The following is a 19513-nucleotide window of genomic DNA, read 5'->3' as shown; positions in this document are numbered from 1 at the left end:
GCAATGTCACAGCATTACTACACTACAATGTTGTTACTACAAGATTAGCGTCTTAAACACGTGGACAAAGTCATGTAAAAGTAGGGGTGTCAAACATACGGGCCGGATCTGGCTTGAATCTAGACAGAGTAGTTAGTGAGCTAACTTTGGTCAGCTCTGAGTTCAACTCGGGATCTTTTAACACGAAAGTGACTCACCTTTAAGCCAGGCAAATTTCTACAGGTTGACGTTTATTGTAATGAATCTTACACTGGAGGCAGAACTAAATTATTTCTGCTAGATGGGCTAGCTGCAAAGTCAAAATTGGCTATCATAAAAATGTATGGTTAGGCATTAAGGTTAGCTGTGTGTGTGTGTGAGGTTTAAAATCAGGTTTTATGACTGTGGCTGTGCCAGCTAGTGACCACTCTGCAGAGCTGCCTCCAGCACAAGCTTCATGACATGCCAACCTGCTAAATGTATATGGCAACGAATCCTTCAGAACTAACCTGCCCCGGAGCAGCCTAAGTTAAGGACCAATCAAATTAGGTTCCCTCTAGCAATTGCCGTAAAGAGTGCACCATCATCCCTTCATTCTCCTGAAACATATTTGGGGCAGATGACTGATTTTAAATATTTTATTAATCAAATGTGAGTTGAAAAATTATAGTATTGAAATGCAATATCACACAAAGTAATTAGTAATGACAGGATGCATTTGAAACTTTTGTATGACTTATTACAATTTTATCGATAGCCATATTACAATTTTATCGATAGCCATATTACAACTGTGTTGTGATAATTGCATTGTTTGCTCTATAACCTGTTAATTCATATGCTTTGCGACCGTGATATATAGGCCTAAAGGCAGCGACAAGAAGACGGTAACAGGATAAAACCACACCTTTGTTTTATCACAAAACCGGATAGCAACCTCTGTCCTGTGAAGTCCACAAAGCATATTGCATGTACAGTAACAGACATGACCTACAGAGTGGTCAGCCAAGTTAATGTTTGACTTTAAACAACTATTTGACACTAAACAACAATTGATTTAGAACCACCGAGTGGTGCCGCTAGTCAAATAAAATATACCTTGACCATGTTGTCCTTAAGCCATTTTGCCACAACTTTGGAAGTATGCTTGGGGTCATTGTCCATTTGGAAGACCCATTTGCGACCAAGATTTAACTTCCTGACTGATGTCTTGAGATGTTGCTTCAATATATCCACATAATTTTCCTACCTCATGATGTCATCTATTTTGTGAAGTGCACCAGTCCCTCCTGCTGCAAAGCACCCCCACAACATGATGCTGCCATCCCCCGTGCTTCACGGTTGAGATGGTGTTCTTCGGCTTGCAAGCATCCCCCTTTTTCCTCCAAACATAACGATGGTCATCATGGCCAAAAAGTTATATTTTTCAGACCAGAGAACATTTCTCCAAAAAGTACAATCTTTGTCCCCATGTGCAGTTGCAAACCATAGTCTGTCTTTTTTATGGTGGTTTTGGAGCAGTGGCTTCTTCCTTGCTGAGCGGCCTTTCAGGTCATGTCGATATAGGACTCGTTTTACTGTGGATATAGATACTTTTGTACCTGTTTCCTCCAGCATCTTCACAAGGTCCTTTGCTGTTGTTCTGGGATTGATTTGCACTTTTCGCACCAAACTACGTTCATCTCTAGGAGACAGAACGCGTCTCCTTCCTGAGTGGTATGACGGCTGCATGGTCCCATGGTGTTAATACTTGCGTACTATTGTTTGTACAGATGAATGTGGTACCTTCAGGCATTTGGAAATTGCTTCTGAGGATGAACCAGACTTGTGGAGGTCTACAATTTTGTACGGAGGCCTTGGCTGATTTCTTTTGATTTTCCCATGATGTCAAGCATAGAGGCACTGAGTTTGAAGGAAGGCCTTGAAATAAATCCACAGGTACAACTCCAATTGACTCAAAGTATGTCAATTAGCCTATCAGAAGCTTCTAAAGCCATGACATCATTTTCTGGAATTTTCCAAGCTGTTTAAAGGCAGTCAACTTAGTGTATGTAAATTTATGACCCACTGGAATTGTGATACTGTGAATTATAAGTGAAATAATCTGTCTGTAAACAATTGTTGGAAAAATTACTTGTGTCATGCACAAAGTAGATGTCCTAACCGACTTGCCAAAACTATAGTTTGTTAACAAGAAATTTGTGGAGTGGTTGAAACACTTAGGTTGGAGTCATTAAAACTCGTTTATGTAAACTTCCGACTTCAACTGTATATACAATTTACTGGGGTGTATAGATGTGAGGAGTGTTGAAAGATGCCCAAACAAACCAAAATAAAACAGTGTGTCTGCAGGGAGAGAGTCTCCTCAATGAATAGGAAAAAGGTGTATTTATCCCGGGACACAACCGGGCCCAGGTGTGTCCCATTTTGCTGACGACCCTCCCGGCTACGCCCACCGACATCCTAATAAGGAAAACAAGAGCAAAGAGAAAGAATTCGGAAGACAGAGTGGGAGGGTCGTCACACTCGTTTGGACCAGACAGCATCAGATAGATGGCCTACACGTAGAGAGACAGATGGCTGCTGTTTAGCTCGCTCGGATGCTTCCGAATTGAAGGAAAATGATGAAACACCGAGAGACAAAATATATTTTATGTTGTATTTTTTTCTTGGTCAATTTTTTTTTGCGGAAGACTAGTTTCTCTTGGCACCCATGAGTACACGCCACTGAGTAGTGGGGGAAAAAAGGGATTTGTGCATTGATAAGCGCACCAAATTAACAATATGCGAAGAAAGACAGCACTTCTATGTGGCCATTTCACAACAAAGCCTGATGAATTTGCATGTTGACTTTTCTTTCATTTTGATTTCGGCATCAATAAAAAAATGGGTCACTGACTCGCCCAGGAATTAAGTTTCAACATTGTCTCAATGAAGAGTTTGGCATTCGACTAGCCATATGCGACATGCACACACAGTTACAAGTGTGGCGGGTGCACGATCAATATCTACCTTCGTAACATGGATGAAGCCTGATCTGGATTGTGTAACTAACTGAAACTTGCTCAATTCAGAAAAGCTTGAGTACATCTAGCAAGATTATTAGTCTACCCCTCTGGTCTGAATGAAGCTTCAGTATCGGGCACACAGAGCCCTCCTTGATATGGTGTCCAAATATATCTCTCTCTCCAGCTCTACCCTCCATGAGTCGGCAAAATTACTCATTTTCTTAGCGTTTTGCAATCAACCCTCAGTGAGGGAACATATACCTACTGTACTTGTATGTACACACTTCTCTGGTAATGAGTGAGAACAGGAACACACATACAATACTGTACCAGTGGGAGCAATGTGTGAGCCAAAGAGAAGGACAGGAATGGGTGGTGAATACAGGACTTCGGTGTGTATTGATTTTAGTTTTGCTGAATTGCAATGTATTCTGGGAATAGGCCATTGGCATGCAAAGGAATATGCACAGAGTGGAGAGGCAAAAACGACTCTGGTCAAAGGCCACTCCACTGACCAGTTAGGATAGAGCCTTCTCAGAAACTTTGTTTGTCAACAGAACTAACAAACAATGGACAAGCAGAGGTTGAAGTAGCCTGGTGTTATATAGACCGATAGAATGAAGCCCATACTTGTTGCATAACAGCTCTTACAAAAACTAACTTATTTACTTTTTGTGCTTACCAGATTCCACGCAGTCAGAATAAAAAGCAACCTCAAATGTTCAGTTGCTTTTTTTTTACTACAGTAGATAGAGAGAGTAGGCTATGTGGACAGATAGACAAACAAATATATGTAAACATGCTCACATACATCCCTAGAGGCATACAAGAACACAGACCTACACACACCTCGGGCCTCCTGCCACGCTGAGGTAAGGTCTTCTGGTCGTTGCTCCAGTATAAAAGCAGACAAACACACACACTCTGCCACTTCTCCTTTGAGCTGGGCGGTAGGAAAGAGTTGAGTTTTCTAAGCAGTGAAGTCAGTGTTCAGCTGCAGTTTGGTCATGTCTGGAGTGTGGACTGTGCTGCTGCTCTTGGGATGTGTCTTTCTCCCGCCTCTGTCGCATGGAGCTCTGGTTATCTCACAGGATGCCTCCACACCACAGGTGACTCTCCATTGTTACTATAAAGATGCAGGTTCTCAATTTGATCCCCCTGTTGCAGGAGGACTTACTGCACTGCAGGACATGTTAAACTTGTATTGAATGTAAGGTTTAAAAAGGCTTTGGAAGTTTACAATTTCCACTTTGAAATGTCAGACTTGATTTTCCCTTAAGAAAAATCAACTCCTACAAAAATGTCCATGAATTACAATCCACATAATAATTTACATTTCCTGTTTCTGCGGGATTATTTTCCTGCTGTAGCAATATGGCTCAAATTAAGATCCAACATCTGTAGTATTTACTCTACTGTTACATCTCACCCCTCCTGCTATACTCTACTGTTACTACATCTCTCCCCTCCTGCTATACTCTACTGTTACTACATCCCACACCTCCTGCTATACTCTACTGTTACTACATCTCTCCCCTCCTGCTATACTCTACTGTTAATACATCTCTCCCCTGCTGTCATCTCTCCCCTCCTGCTATACTCTACTGTTACTACATCTCTTACCTCCTGCTATACTCTACTGTTACTACATCTCACACCTCCTGCTATACTCTACTGTTAATACATCTCTCCCCTGCTGTCATCTCACACCTCCTGCTATACTCTACTGTTACTACATCTCACTCCTCCTGCTATACTCTACTGTTACTACATCTCTCCCCTCCTGCTATTCTCTACTGTTACTACATCTCACTCCTCCTGCTATACTCTACTGTTACTACATCCCACACCTCCTGCTATACTCTACTGTTACTACATCTCTCCCCTCCTGCTATACTCTACTGTTACTACATCTCTTACCTCCTGCTATACTCTACTGTTACTACATCTCTCCCCTCCTGCTATACTCTACTGTTACTACATCTCACTCCTCCTGCTATACTCTACTGTTACTACATCTCACCCCTCCTGCTATTCTCTACTGTTACTACATCTCTCCCCTCCTGCTATACTCTACTGTTACTACATCTCTTACCTCCTGCTATACTCTACTGTTACTACATCTCTCCCCTCCTGCTATACTCTACTGTTACTACATCTCTCCCCTCCTGCTATACTCTACTGTTACTACATCTCTCCCCTCCTGCTATACTCTACTGTTACTACATCTCTCCCCTCCTGCTATACTCTACTGTTACTACATCTCTCCCCTCCTGCTATACTCTACTGTTACTACATCTCTCCCCTCCTGCTATACTCTACTGTTACTACATCTCTCCCCTCCTGCTATACTCTACTGTTACTACATCTCACCCCTCCTGCTATACTCTACTGTTACTACATCTCTCCCCTCCTGCTATACTCTACTGTTACTACATCTCTCCCCTCCTGCTATACTCTACTGTTACTACATCTCTTACCTCCTGCTATACTCTACTGTTACTACATCTCTTACCTCCTGCTATACTCTACTGTTACTACATCTCTCCCCTCCTGCTATACTCTACTGTTACTACATCTCTCCCCTCCGGCTATACTCTACTGTTACTACATCTCTCCCCTCCTGCTATACTCTACTGTTACTACATCTCTTACCTCCTGCTATACTCTACTGTTACTACACCTCTTACCTCCTGCTATACTCTACTGTTACTACATCTCTCCCCTCCTGCTATACTCTACTGTTACTACATCTCTCCCCTCCTGCTATACTCTACTGTTACTACATCTCTTACCTCCTGCTATACTCTACTGTTACTACACCTCTTACCTCCTGCTATACTCTACTGTTACTACATCTATCCCCTCCTGCTATACTCTACTGTTACTACATCTCACTCCTCCTGCTATACTCTACTGTTACTACATCTCTTACCTCCTGCTATACTCTACTGTTACTACATCTCTCCCCTCCTGCTATACTCTACTATTACTACATCTCTCCCCTCCGGCTATACTCTACTATTACTACATCTCTCCCCTCCTGCTATTATCTACTGTTACTACATCTCTCCCCATCCTGCTATTCTCTACTGTTACTACATCTCTCCCCTCCTGCTATACTCTCCTGTTACTACATCTATCCCCTCCGGCTATACTCTACTGTTACTACATCTATCCCCTCCTGCTATACTCTCCTGTTACTACATCTATCCCCTCCGGCTATACTCTACTGTTACTACATCTATCCCCTCCTGCTATACTCTCCTGTTACTACATCTATCCCCTCCTGCTATACTCTACTGTTACTACATCTCACACCTCCTGCTATGCTCTACTGTTACTACATCTCACACCTCCTGCTATACTCTACTGTTACTACATCTCACACCTCCTGCTATACTCTACTGTTAATACATCTCTCCCCTGCTGTCATCTCACACCTCCTGCTATACTCTACTGTTACTACATCTATCCCCTCCGGCTATTATCTACTGTTACTACATCTTTCCCCTCCGGCTATACTCTACTGTTACTACATCTCACACCTCCTGCTATGCTCTACTGTTACTACATCTCTCCCCTCCGGCAATAATGTCTCTGTTACTCTATTTACTTGATATGTATCTGTACCGTATCTACTTTTCTGTTAACACATCTCTACTTTGATTCATACCTGGTCTACTTTCGTGTATGTGGGTGTGGGTGTCTGTGCATGCGTCTTTGTACATTAATCGATTTATATTCATGCCAATATGTATATGCTTTACAATGAATTAGACTGTGAGATGTTAAATTACGTTGACATTCTGACCCTAAATTCAAACTTCTCCCTTGTGCTTTGTATCCCAGGGCTCTGATGGTGCTACACGGCTACTAAAGGTATCACGGTAGCTCAGCATCGACATAAACTGTACTGTCTGACACAAATCCAAAACAGGAATCTGTTGCAGAATCCGTCAGACTTCTACTTGAACACCCAGTGGTGCATCTGATGATACCTGATGAATATATTGTTATTTGTATTTTTCCCAAAAACAGATCTTTGAGAACGTGGTTGAGTAAATATTTGAGGAAATCCTTCGCTCTTTGCCACGGTTACTCTCCTCTCTATTTCAGTAAATACAGCAGTATCATTGGCACCTAGAAGTTTCAGCCACTTGAAAAGTAAAACATGTCTAAGTCGTACAGTGTACTCTGTAAAAAACTCATTTTATAATACTGTGTCTAAATGTTATTCTTTTTTTACAGAAAAGAAGTACAGATAATGCGGAGGTAAGGAAATCACAATATTTACGTTCTATTTGTGAGGATGATGATGATGCACCGCCACCACTATCTTCAACACTAGAAATCCGTGCCTTTGCTCACCCAGATGGACTCATCTAGTCTTTTTACTGGAAACACTGAGTTAATGTTTTTCACAAGAGTACAGCGGTAATCATTTGTTTTGGCAGTAATCTTGTAGTCAATGCAGCTTACTTCACACTATTCAGCTGTAACAGGAAAATACATTTTGAGAAAGTATGTGAACGTTTTATAGGCACATTAGACAGTCATTACTCACACAAGCAAACATTTCAAAACCCTTCTGTTTCTTTCTTCTTTCTTTCACTCTCTCCCTGTCTCTCATCCTCTCTCTCTATCTCTCTCTCTTCCTCTCTCTCTCTCTTATGTTCTCTCTTACTCTCTCAGGTGGAGGTGTACAGTGTAAAGGTGGACTGTAAGGTTGCTTCTCGTTTTGCTCACACGGTCATAACCTCCAGTGCTCTGAACAAGGCCAACTCCTCTCAGGAAATGTTCTTCGAGGTGGATCTGCCCAAGACCGCCTTCATCACCAACTTCAGCATGTCAGTCAGCACCCACAGCATGTGTAGAAGCCACGTTATGTCTAGAAATGATAACACCAATCCATAGGACTGTTACTCTGTGCTGTGTTTGTATGTGTGTATATCTGCGTGTGAGTGCATATGTGTTTCTGTTTGTTTGAATGACTGTGTTTTTGCATCTCAGGGAGATAGAGGGTCAGACATACACGGGCGAGGTGAAGGCGAAGGAGAAAGCCAAGAAGCAGTATCAGAAAGCTGTTTCCACAGGGCAGACCGCAGGACTGGTCAAGTGAGTGGACCAGGGCAATGAGGAGGGAACAAACATGATGTTTCCATTACACCAAGCACTCCTATTCTCTTTTATCACAGCCTGTGTTTTGTTTAAATTGTGATTGTCCTCCTACTGGGCCTGTGTTTGAATGTTTAAAAAGAAAATGTGATTGTCCTCCTACTGGGCCTGTGTGAGAGTGTTTGGTTTAAAATGTGATTGTCCTCCTACTGGGCCTGTGTTTGAATGTTTAAAAAAAATGTGATTGTCCTCCTACTGGGCCTGTGTGAGAGTGTTTTGTTTAAAATGTGATTGTCCTCCTACTGGGCCTGTGTGAGAGTGTTTTGTTTAAAATGTGATTGTCCTCCTACTGGGCCTGTGTGAGAGTGTTTTGTTTAAAATGTGATTGTCCTCCTACTGGGCCTGTGTGAGAGTGTTTTGTTTAAAATGTGATGGTCCTCCTACTGGGCCTGTGTGAGAGTGTTTTGTTTAAAATGTGATGGTCCTCCTACTGGGCCTGTGTGAGAGTGTTTTGTTTAAAATGTGATTGTCCTCCTACTGGGCCTGTGTGAGAGTGTTTTGTTTAAAATGTGATTGTCCTCCTACTGGGCCTGTGTTTGTGTACTCTAGGGCATCAGGGAGGAAGATGGAGAAGTTCACTGTGTCTGTGAACATCGCGGCCAATAGTAACGTCACCTTCATTTTGACCCATGAGGAGTTGCTTCAGCGTAAACTGGGCCAATACGAGATCATGACCCGAGTCAAACCCAAGCAGCTGGTCCAGCACTTTGAGGTCTGTAGATGTTTACACCCTATACCCCAAAACATCTTGTCATCATTTTGACTCCTCAGTTCTGTGTCTCATCAGTCCTGTTCATGTCTCTGTGACAGATTGTGGCAGATATCTATGAACCCCAGGGCATTGCTTTCCTGGAGGCCTATGGAACCTTCATCTCCAACGAGCTTCTCCCCCTGGTGGAGAAAACAGTCACAGACAAAAAGGTATATGATGCGGTTCTGTTCTATGAAACAACTGCATATGGAACATATCCTCCGAAAGAGATGAATACTATTTTGCTGTGTTGTTTTGTGTTTAATTGTATTGCCCTCCCTCACTCAGGCACACATCTCATTCTGCCCAACACTGGACCAGCAGAGGAAGTGCCCGGGTTGTGAAGGCACCCTGATTGACGGGGATTTCTTCATCAAATATGACGTGAACCGAGCTGAGACCATCGGTGACATCCAGGTCAGCTGTGTTGAATATAATATAGAATCGGTATTGGGGTCAATTCCATCAATTCAGGGTGTTCATGTCATAATGATATTCATTGTATGTATTTTTCAGATAGTGAATGGGTACTTTGTGCACTTCTTTGCGCCTCCGGACTTACCCCGAGTTCCAAAAAATGTGGTGTTTGTGATCGATAGGAGTGGGTCAATGAGCGGAATCAAAATGAAGCAGGTAAGAGAGAAACAGTGTGTCTGAGCGAATGAAAGAAAGATCAGAGAAGATGAAAGAGAGAAGGATACAGGAAACATATCACTTGGTGCTGTAATTGTAGTTCATGTTCAGATTGACCTGAGAGCCTTTGATCCCTCATAGACAAAGGAAGCTATGCTGACCATCCTGAATGACCTGGCTGAGGACGACTACTTCGGCATTGTCCTATTTGACTATAGCATCTCAACATGGAAGGAATCTCTTACCAAGGCCACCAAGGAAAATGTGTCTGAAGCCCAAAAATTTATCCAAGGAATAACTGATTTGGGATGTGAGCCATTATGTGTTTAATGGGAACAGGGTAACATACAGAGATGGATCATTAATGATGTTTCTGTCATTAGGACTTTAGTAGTAAAATTATGGCAGTACAACACTTGGGCAAGCAGTCTGATAAAACTGAGTGAGGTGCATTTATGTTACAAAATTCTGTCTATCAAATATTTATTTTTGATAACACCTGGATTGATTTTGGGTGTTCTCCTTTTAGCCACTAATATAAATGATGCTGTGATGAAAGCTGTGGACATGATAATGAAAGGCATACGAGACAAGAAGGTCCCGGAGAGGATTGTGTCTATGGTTATCTTAATGACAGATGGAATGCCCAACTCAGGTGCGTACAGGTTTCCTTCCCTTCTGATCTTACTTATTTGTTTGGGACTGCCATTTTAACATTGAAGTAGCCATCTGATTTATTGCTCTATATCAGATTCAGCCAGTAAGGTCATGGTACATGCCACGTGTGTTTGTGTACAGGAGAGTCTTCTGTACCACAGATTCAGGAGAATGTCCTTCTTGCTATGGGTGGGAACATGTCTCTGTTCTGTCTGGGCTTTGGGGATGACGTGGACTACTCCTTTCTGGATGTGATGTCTAGACAGAACCAGGGACTGGCCCGGAGGATCTACGAGGGCTCTGATGCCACCGTCCAGCTTCAGGTGTGGACCAGGGCTCTGTCCCAAATCTCACAATTGTCACTTTTCTGTGTCTTTCTGGTTTGACCATATCACTTATGGGGAGCGTCACAGGATAGACGAAACTATGTAGGTCGAGGTCTTATATCGATCCTACGTTTTGGCATTATTGATAATGTACTGTCAAAAATTACAATAGACAAATGACTTGGTGATGTGTGCATTTGTGTCCCAGGGTTTCTATGAGGAAGTAGCCAGCCCCCTCCTCTCCGAGGTGGACCTACGTTACCCTGACAACCTGGTGAACTCTCTGACCACCAGTCACTACAAGCAGCTGTTCAACGGCTCAGAGATTGTGGTAGCTGGCCGGCTCACTGACTATAGCCTGGATAACTTCCTGGTGGAGGTGTTTGCACAGGGGGTGAGGAACAGACAGGCACAACACACCACCCGGATACTGAGCTTAGAAAGATGGATCTTTCTTTGCACCTGAAGGGCATTGCGACTCAAGTATTGTACAATGCTCAACCCAACTAATGCTTCTCTCTCACTCCTTCTCTGTGTCTAACACCTCTTTCTCTTCTCTCTCACTCCCTCACTCTCTTTTTAGTTTGAGGAGGACTTTATTGTCAAAGGCCAGGCCAGTGCCCAGGAGTGGGACATACTGTACCCTGAGCAGGAGTATATATTTGGGGACTTCACTGAGCGTCTTTGGGCCTACCTCACCATCCAAGAACTGTTAAGCAAGAGGTCTGTGTGATCAGCTAACTGCTATTACTGATGTCTGGTGAATGAACTGAATGGTGTCTTAGCGTTATCCAAATGCCTAAAACTCACTGGTGGATGAGAGCTTAGCTTTGGGATCTAATGAATGGAGCTGGCTATATTAAAGGAACTCAGTTCGTAAATATTCCATTCTTTTCTGCCCTGCGGTGTAAGTTAAACCAAACCTAACCCAAGTTAAACCGAACCTAACCTCTAATCCAAACCTAATGCAATAACACCATTCGTCCTATGTTTCTATTGTCAGAGAGACTGGTACTGCGGAGGAGAAGGGGAATGCCACTGCCCAGGCTCTGGAGATGTCCCTGCAGTACAGCTTCGTCACCCCCCTTACCTCCATGGTGGTCACCAAGCCTGAGACTGACGAGGGGCCAGAGGGCCCCCTCATCGCCGACAAGCTGACCGAGGGTATGTGACCCAGTGGGTTGGGAGAGAGGCAGGGGGAGACAACTAGTAGATCTGGCGTGTCTGTCCTGACATGTTTATCTCAGTGGTTATGGAAATCCTTGCATCGATTGTCAAATGTGTGTGTCTGACTGTTTTCTCCTGCTACTGTTTGACAGATGAAAGGCAGAAAGCCCAGAGATTTGGTAAGCACCTGCCATGAATGGTCATGACTGGATCCTTCAACTAAATGGCTTTCTATGTCATTATAGTGGATCACCTGGATTTATGACATGGAAAGCTGACACCAAATGATTTGTGGTTAGAAACTGAGGATATTGCATGGTAATATACACCCTGTTATATTCAGGGTAAATCTATCAAATGCATTTTACCACTTTGAATGTGGAAAACTTTATTTGCCATCTGACATCTTGGCGTGATTTTCAGGTAATTATGCAGGCCTGCTGATGGGCAACGCCTGGACGCACAGCAGGATCTCACCTACAAACTTTGGTGAGTCCCCCTTCATTCAGAGTGACCCTTCTATCAGACATGGGTTACTTCAGGATTTTCTATGTGGTGAAACTGTCCCAAAAATGGGTTGCTTCACCGACTACAGAAATGTTATATTTATATTTAGTATTTTCAATGCCCACCATGCTGTCACGCACAAACTATAATAGAGTGATCCAAAGTTTGGATGGGCTTAGCCTCAACCAAATCAAATGTAAAAACTGGAACAATCTGTTGATGGCTCTGCAGTGGATGGAGACCCTCATTTCATGATTGAGTTGCCAGAGCAGGAGGATGCTCTCTGCTTCAACATAGACGACAAGCCTGGTACCATCTTCAACCTAGTGAGAGACCAGCTGGCAGGTGAATATGGAGAAAGTAGACATTATTTGAAATTGTCCAACCTTTGACAGTAATGCGTCTTTGAAGGCATGAAATCAAAACATGACACTTGTTTTATAAAATAAATAACACATATCAAATCTATATTATACCAACAGCTTGCCTCAATCCCATGCTGCCTTGCAGGTATTTTGGTCAATGGCCAGACCATTGGGGATAAGAAAGTGGCCCCTGATGGCAAAGTGAACACCTACTTCGGTCGCTTTGGCATCGTTCACCAGGGGCTGGGGGTGAGACTGGAGGTGACCACACATGACATCACTGTGTCCCAGGATGGCAAGCAGGCCAAGCTCTTCTGGTCAGACACCACCTCTCTTAAGGGAGCTAAGTAAGCACCCTTACCCATTCTGGTTTTGCCGTTCTGGCTTCCATGTTACTCCTATAACTAATAACTAAAGCTAGATACGTACAGTTGAAGTCGGAAGATAACATACACTTAGGTTGGAGTCATTAAAACTCGTTTTTCAACCACTCCACAAATTTCTTGTTAACAACTGTAGTTTTGGCAAGTCTGTTAGGACATCTACTTTGCGCATGACACAAGTAATTTTTCCAACAATTGTTTACAGACAGATTATTTCACTTATAATTCACAGTATCACAATTCCAGTGGGTCATAAGTTTACATACACTAAGTTGACTGTGCCTTTAAACAGCTTGGAAAATTCCAGAAAATCATGTCATGGCTTTAGAAGCTTCTGATAGGCTAATTGACATACTTTGAGTCAATTGGAGTTGTACCTGTAGATTTATTTCAAGGCCTTCCTTCAAACTCAGTGCCTCTATGCTTGACATCATGGGAAAATCAAAAGAAATCAGCCAAGGCCTCCGTACAAAATTGTAGACCTCCACAAGTCTGGTTCATCCTCGGAAGCAATTTCCAAATGCCTGAAGGTACCACATTCATCTGTACAAACAATAGTACGCAAGTATTAACACCATGGGACCATGCAGCCGTCATACCACTCAGGAAGGAGACGCGTTCTGTCTCCTAGAGATGAACGTAGTTTGGTGCGAAAAATGCAAATCAATCCCAGAAAACCAGCAAAGGACCTTGTGAAGATTCTGGAGGAAACAGGTACAAAAGTATCTATATCCACAGTAAAACGAGTCCTATATCGACATAACCTGAAAGGCCGCTCAGCAAGGAAGAGGCCACTGCTCCAAAACCACCATAAAAAAGCCAGACTATGGTTTGCAACTGCACATGGGGACAAAGATTGTACTTTTTGGAGCAATGTTCTCTGGTCTGAAAAATATAACTTTTTGGCCATGATGACCATCGTTATGTTTGGAGGAAAAGGGGGGATGCTTGCAAGCCGAAGAACACCATCCCAACCGTGAAGCACGGGGGATGGCAGCATCATGTTGTGGGGGTGCTTTGCTGCAGGAGGGACTGGTGCACTTCACAAAATAGATGACATCATGAGGTAGGAAAATTATGTGGATATATTGAAGCAACATCTCAAGACATCAGTCAGGAAGTTAAATCTTGGTCGCAAATGGGTCTTCCAAATGGACAATGACCCCAAGCATACTTCCAAAGTTGTGTCAAATGGCTTAAGGACAACATGGTCAAGGTATTGGAGTGGCCATCACAAAGCCCTGACCTCAATCTTATAGAAAATTTGTGGGCAGAACTGAAAAAGCCTGGGCGAGCAAGGAGGCCTACAAACCTGACTCCGTTACACCAGCTCTGTCAGGAGGAATGGGCCAAAATTCACCCAACTTACTGTGTGAAGCTTGTCGAAGGCTACCCAAAACGTTGACCCAAGTTAAACAATTTAAAGGCAAAGCTACCAAATGCTAATTGAGTGTATGTAAACTTCTGACCCACTGGGAATGTAATGAAGGAAATAGAAGCTGAAATAAATCATTCTCTCTACTATTATTCTCACATTTCACATTCTTAATATTAAGTGATGATCCTAACCTGACCTATGACAGGGAATTTTTACAAGATGTCAGGAATTATATATTTGGCTAAGGTGAATGTAAACTTCCGACTTCAACTGTGGAGACCAGAGTTTCTATCTCTAATGCAACCTCCCTACCACTTAAGGTTGAAGGGGCATCTAACGTTTTATTCTGTCATCATGGTTAAACCACCTCTCTCTGCCTTTCTCCCTTCTATAGTATGGACCTGCAGGTGACCAAAGACAGCAGCTTGACCGTCACCCTCAGGGACTCGGTCCGGTTTGTGGTCATCCTACACAAGATGTGGAAGCAGCACCCATACCACCAGGACTATCTGGGCTTCTATACCCTGGACAGCCATCTCCTCTCCCCCAGTGTCCACGGCCTTCTAGGTAGGACAGCCACCTCCTCTCCCCCAGCGTCCACGGCCTTCTAGGTAGGACAGCCACCTCCTCTCCCCCAGTGTCCACGGCCTTCTAGGTAGGACAGCCACCTCCTCTCCCCCAGTGTCCACGGCCTTCTAGGTAGGACAGCCACCTCCTCTCCCCCAGTGTCCACGGCCTTCTAGGTAGGACAGCCACCTCCTCTCCCCCAACGTCCACGTCCTTCTAGGTAGGACAGCCACCTCCTCTCCCCCAACGTCCACGTCCTTCTAGGTAGGACAGCCACCTCCGCTACCTCATCGTCCATGGCCTTCTAGGTAGGAGAGCCACCTCCTCTCCCCCATCGTCCACGTCCTTCTAGGTAGGACAGCCACCTCCTCTACCTCATCGTCCATGGCCTAGGTAGGACAGCCACCTCCTCTACCTCATCGTCCACGGCCTGCTAGGTAGGACAGCCACCTCCTCTACCTCATCGTCCACGGCCTTCTAGGTAGGACAGCCACCTCCTCTACCTCATCGTCCACGGCCTGCTAGGTAGGACAGCCACCTCCTCTACCTCATCGTCCATGGCCTTCTAGGTAGGACAGCCACCTCCTCTACCTCATCGTCCACGGCCTGCTAGGTAGGACACCCACCTCCTCTACCTCATCGTCCATGGCCTTCTAGGTAGGACAGCCACCTCCTCTACCTCATCGTCCACGGCCTTCTAGGTAGGACAGCCACCTCCTCTACCTCATCGTCCATGGCCTTCTAGGTAGGACAGCCACCTCCTCTCCCTCATCGTCCACGGCCTGCTAGGTACCACCAGGGCGCAATCTGTCATTGGCAGGGCCAGATGAAGTTGCTGGAGGTTTACTCTGCATTATATTGGACAATTGTCTGTTTAGCTGATCAATTAAAATGTATTGTCCCCATGCAGGTCAGTTTTACCATGGCGTGCAGTTTGAGGTGAAAGACATGCGTCCAGGAGAGGTGCCAGAGAAACCAGATGCCACCATGCTAGTGAAGGGACAGGAGCTTACAGTGACTAGGTAGATGTCTACACACACACACATGCAGTACATACACACACTTTTCTCATCATTGTCTCTCCTCCTTGCTGTGTTTTCACAGGGGCTGGCAGAGGGACTTCCGCTGGGATGTGAAGAATGGAGAGAACATCCCCTGCTGGTTCATCCATAGCAACGGTAACGGACTCATCGATGGAAACCACACAGACTACATCATGTCTGGACTCTTCAAGACTGTCTGAGTCTGGTACACTAGCAGTCAACCTCCTCAAACTGTACAATACATTAGTCACACATTTCACATGGATTCAACACCCTGTATGTGCTAAAGATATACCATCATGACATGAGAGTAATTATGGGTAACGTTAGATAAAATCTGACTGGAGTACGTTTAATTAAAAGATAAGTGGCAAGAAAGGGGACACAAGTGGCGGTCGAAGATTCCATTTTTTAATATATATTGATATAGATAGTGATGAGCAAAACCTGTTGAAATAAATGGACCCACTTCCACCTAACTTGTGTGTATTTTTTCCCATGTTGAATGGCCACGGAGAGAGAAAGATATACAGAGTTATTAAAAATCAACGCCCCTGTGTGCTTGACGTAGGTTGCGTCAGTCAGACCTGACCTCAGCCTGGTTATGTGTGTGTTTCTTGCACTGCCCAGTTTAACTAGGCGTAGCTCATGCCAGTTACTTCATCCGGATATGAGGTCACTTCCCAACAGCATCACATAAGGCGTCTCTGTTAAAAGGCTTGAAGAGTGACTGAGCTAATAAACCACACAGAGTGTTTCTGTTTTAATACAGTAGGTCCTCTACAATCATTTAGAAACCACACCTTTGATTCAGTGGGACACAAGGATAGTGACAGGCCCCTTGAAGGGTGGAGGGGGGTGTGTGTGTGCGTGCGTGCGTGCATGCGTGCGTGTGTGTGTGTGTGTGCGTGTGCACTCGTTTTCCTACATTATCAGGATCCCAATGTCCTAACATTTCACTTTAATGTCCTGAAAAGGTAGGAATTTTTTTCAGGTCCTGAATTTGTTCAAATTATATTTTAAGCCTAATGTTTTAGGGTTAGGGTTTTTGGGGTTAGGTTAAGAGTTAGGGCTAGGGAAAATAGGATTTTTAATGATGAAAACATTTAACACTCCAAAAAGTGTGTGTGTGTGTGTGTGTGCACGCATGCAGTACATCTGTGCATTAACTTTACTGTAACAGTGTGCTTTGTCTCCCTGGCTTTGATTACATGGCTGGGGTGTGTTTCCTAATGGGTACTGGGCAGGAGCGCTGACCAAAGTCATGTCGGAAGTTCAGGAGTTGAGAAGGATTTTCTTAAGGGGGTCTTTGGGGGTATGCATGCACTTGGAGGAGGGACATTAATTAACACCAGATGTGGGAGGTGTTGGGGATTGTTTGGAAGGCCTCCAGCCCACTGTACTCCGAGGGCCAAATCCAAACTTGATATACACTGAGTGTACAAACATTAAGAACACATGCTCTTTCCATGACATAGGCTGACCAGGTGAAAGCTATGATCCCTTATTGCATTTTAAGCCTTAAGACAATTGAGACATGGATTATGTATGTGTGCCATTCAGAGGGTGAATGGGAAAGACAAAAGATTGAAGTGCCTTTGAACGGAGTATTGTAGTAGGTGCCAGGTGCACCGGTTTGTGTCAAGAACTGCAACGCTGCTGGGTTTTTCACGCTCAACAGTTTCCTGTGTGTATCAAGAATGGTCCACCACCAAAAGGAAATCCAACCAACTTGACACAACTGTTGCAAGCATTGGAGTCAACATGGGCCAGCATCCCTGTGGAATGCTTTCGACACCTTGTGGAGTCCATGCCCCGACGAATTGAGGCTATTCTGAGTGCAAAAGGGGGGGGGGGGATTGCAACTCAATATTAGGAAGGTGTTCCTAATGTTTGGTATACTCAGTATATGTCCGCAACTTCAACTTTCACGCATGTCTAGGTGTGATTTGTCTGAATGTCTATCTCTTTCTCTGTCCCTTGTCCTAGATGCCTGGATTTCTGTCTGTCAAATACCAGTGAAGCAACTCCATTCTTGAGTCTTGATAATTAAGCCCTGAAATACATTTTAAAGGCTTGAAGCTATGATAGCTCAGCCCATAGCCAGAGTGTAGGTGTCCTTTTTAACCACAGGAGGGCAGCAGAGACCTGTGACAATACTGTAGTGTAGTCTCTAATCAATGGCTGTCAGGATATCAGTCATTATCCATAGAGAATGATAGAGGCCTCTAGTGGCCAAAAGGCTATAGCATTGATAGCGCCATTGAGGGCTTCCACCATTTTAATGAAATCAACTGGGTGGGACTTCCAACTTCATTGGCTGATCTCTCCTGGTGACCCAGTTGGAGTCATGTCCAACCGGGTCATTAGGAGCGATCAGCCAATCATGAAAAATAAAAAGGAGATAGCTTCAATTGCGCTGCCTGTGCTGTCACAGACGCTATAATGGCTGATACAAAGAAGAGTCCACTATCTACCTCTATGTCGTTATCCCATTACTGTAATGCCTCTCACTGCCAGTGATTGGCAACTTGGGCCTTGGACTACTAAAATCAACCACTGGACACAACACACCCACTTTAAAAACATATTTTACTTTCCAAGACTTAAAATAATACTCTTGATTTTTAAACATCAGTGCTGAATCAGACTCTATGGCAAATCAACATTGGAGGGCATTACTGTCTGGACCAGAGAAGTTGGGAAGCACTGGTCTATATCTCAAGCAAATAAAAATATATATCTTTCGGTGCTCCTAGATTTTATGTTGTGCTACCAACAAAAAATATTAACTTAGAACCCTGACTGTCTCATTAAAGCAGTCTGATTGGGACATAAAATACAGTATATATACTTTTTACCTAGTATGAATTCAACATTACAATAAATGAATCTACATTAGCATCCTATCTTAAACTGCAGTGAAATCCATAATATGTTAAATCTCATAGAGAAGCTAGTTCATGTTACTTGTTTCTTATTCCCCTTGTCGCTGGCCTCTACCTCCCTCAATGCCCGGCTCTGCCTCACCCCCTTCCTCACCTCTCAGGACTCACCTCCCACCCACATGGCGACCTTTGTCTTTGTTAGAATTTTTCACATTGCTGTTGCCGTTGGTGCGTGATGCCGGGACTGAGCACTCTTTGTGCATACGCATGTGGGAACTGCGGTATGCAGGCCCTTGGTGTGTAGTGTGCCATGACACGCGTATGGCTGCTGTCGCCCGCCCGCCTGTCTGTCTGCCGGTGGCAGTGTTTGGACACACCTGACCGGTGCTGACAACACCCCCACACGGGCCTGGTGCCCACTGCTTATCACCCTACAGGAGACAAAAACTCCAGCCTCCTCAGTTGGTCTCCTCACAGACCCCAGCACAATGGGGCTGAAGCATTGTGACATTGCAGTGTAGTTTTGTGTAGTGAAGTGTTAGATGATCCAGAGTAGATCAGTGTTGTTTGGTGTAAGGGGAGACAGTAATGATTTAACAAAACAGTTGTAACACCAGCACACCAGAAAAGCATATTGAAGAGCTGCGCAGTGCATTGTGGTGCTATTTAGACTAGTGTTGTAT

At 44.1% G+C, this 19513-nt stretch overlaps 1 protein-coding gene across 1 annotated transcript; it reads left to right on the top strand.

Annotated features, from left to right (window-relative positions):
• Positions 1 to 3837: 3837 nt before the first annotated feature.
• On the top strand, positions 3838 to 16421 carry LOC120065090 (inter-alpha-trypsin inhibitor heavy chain H3-like). Its single transcript, XM_039015805.1, has 22 exons — positions 3838 to 4096; positions 6840 to 6869; positions 7239 to 7262; positions 7683 to 7837; positions 8001 to 8105; positions 8715 to 8877; positions 8976 to 9086; positions 9205 to 9333; positions 9433 to 9549; positions 9691 to 9859; positions 10079 to 10204; positions 10348 to 10529; positions 10741 to 10926; positions 11116 to 11255; positions 11536 to 11696; positions 11852 to 11878; positions 12123 to 12188; positions 12438 to 12551; positions 12717 to 12918; positions 14727 to 14899; positions 15810 to 15921; positions 16004 to 16421. The coding sequence occupies exons 1-22, from the start codon at positions 3995 to 3997 to the stop codon at positions 16140 to 16142; spliced, it is 2733 nt and encodes a 910-aa protein (XP_038871733.1). The 5' UTR covers positions 3838 to 3994; the 3' UTR covers positions 16143 to 16421.
• The last annotated feature ends 3092 nt before the right edge of the window (positions 16422 to 19513 follow it).

This window comes from Salvelinus namaycush, chromosome 20, assembly GCF_016432855.1.
Source record: "Salvelinus namaycush isolate Seneca chromosome 20, SaNama_1.0, whole genome shotgun sequence".
In the NCBI taxonomy this organism is placed as follows: Eukaryota; Metazoa; Chordata; class Actinopteri; order Salmoniformes; family Salmonidae; genus Salvelinus; species Salvelinus namaycush.
The sequence above is the reverse complement of the archived record's forward strand: the minus strand, read 5'-3'. Positions and strand labels throughout refer to the sequence as shown.

Bases quoted from the DNA above. Each gene is read 5' to 3' on its own strand.
- LOC120065090 (XM_039015805.1), top strand. From the start codon at position 3,995: ATGTCTGGAGTGTGGACTGTGCTGCTGCTCTTGGGATGTGTCTTTCTC. The intron at 8,106-8,714 runs GTGAGTGGACCA...TGTGTACTCTAG, and splicing joins CAGACCGCAGGACTGGTCAA to GGCATCAGGGAGGAAGATGG. The intron at 9,550-9,690 runs GTAAGAGAGAAA...GATCCCTCATAG, and splicing joins GCGGAATCAAAATGAAGCAG to ACAAAGGAAGCTATGCTGAC.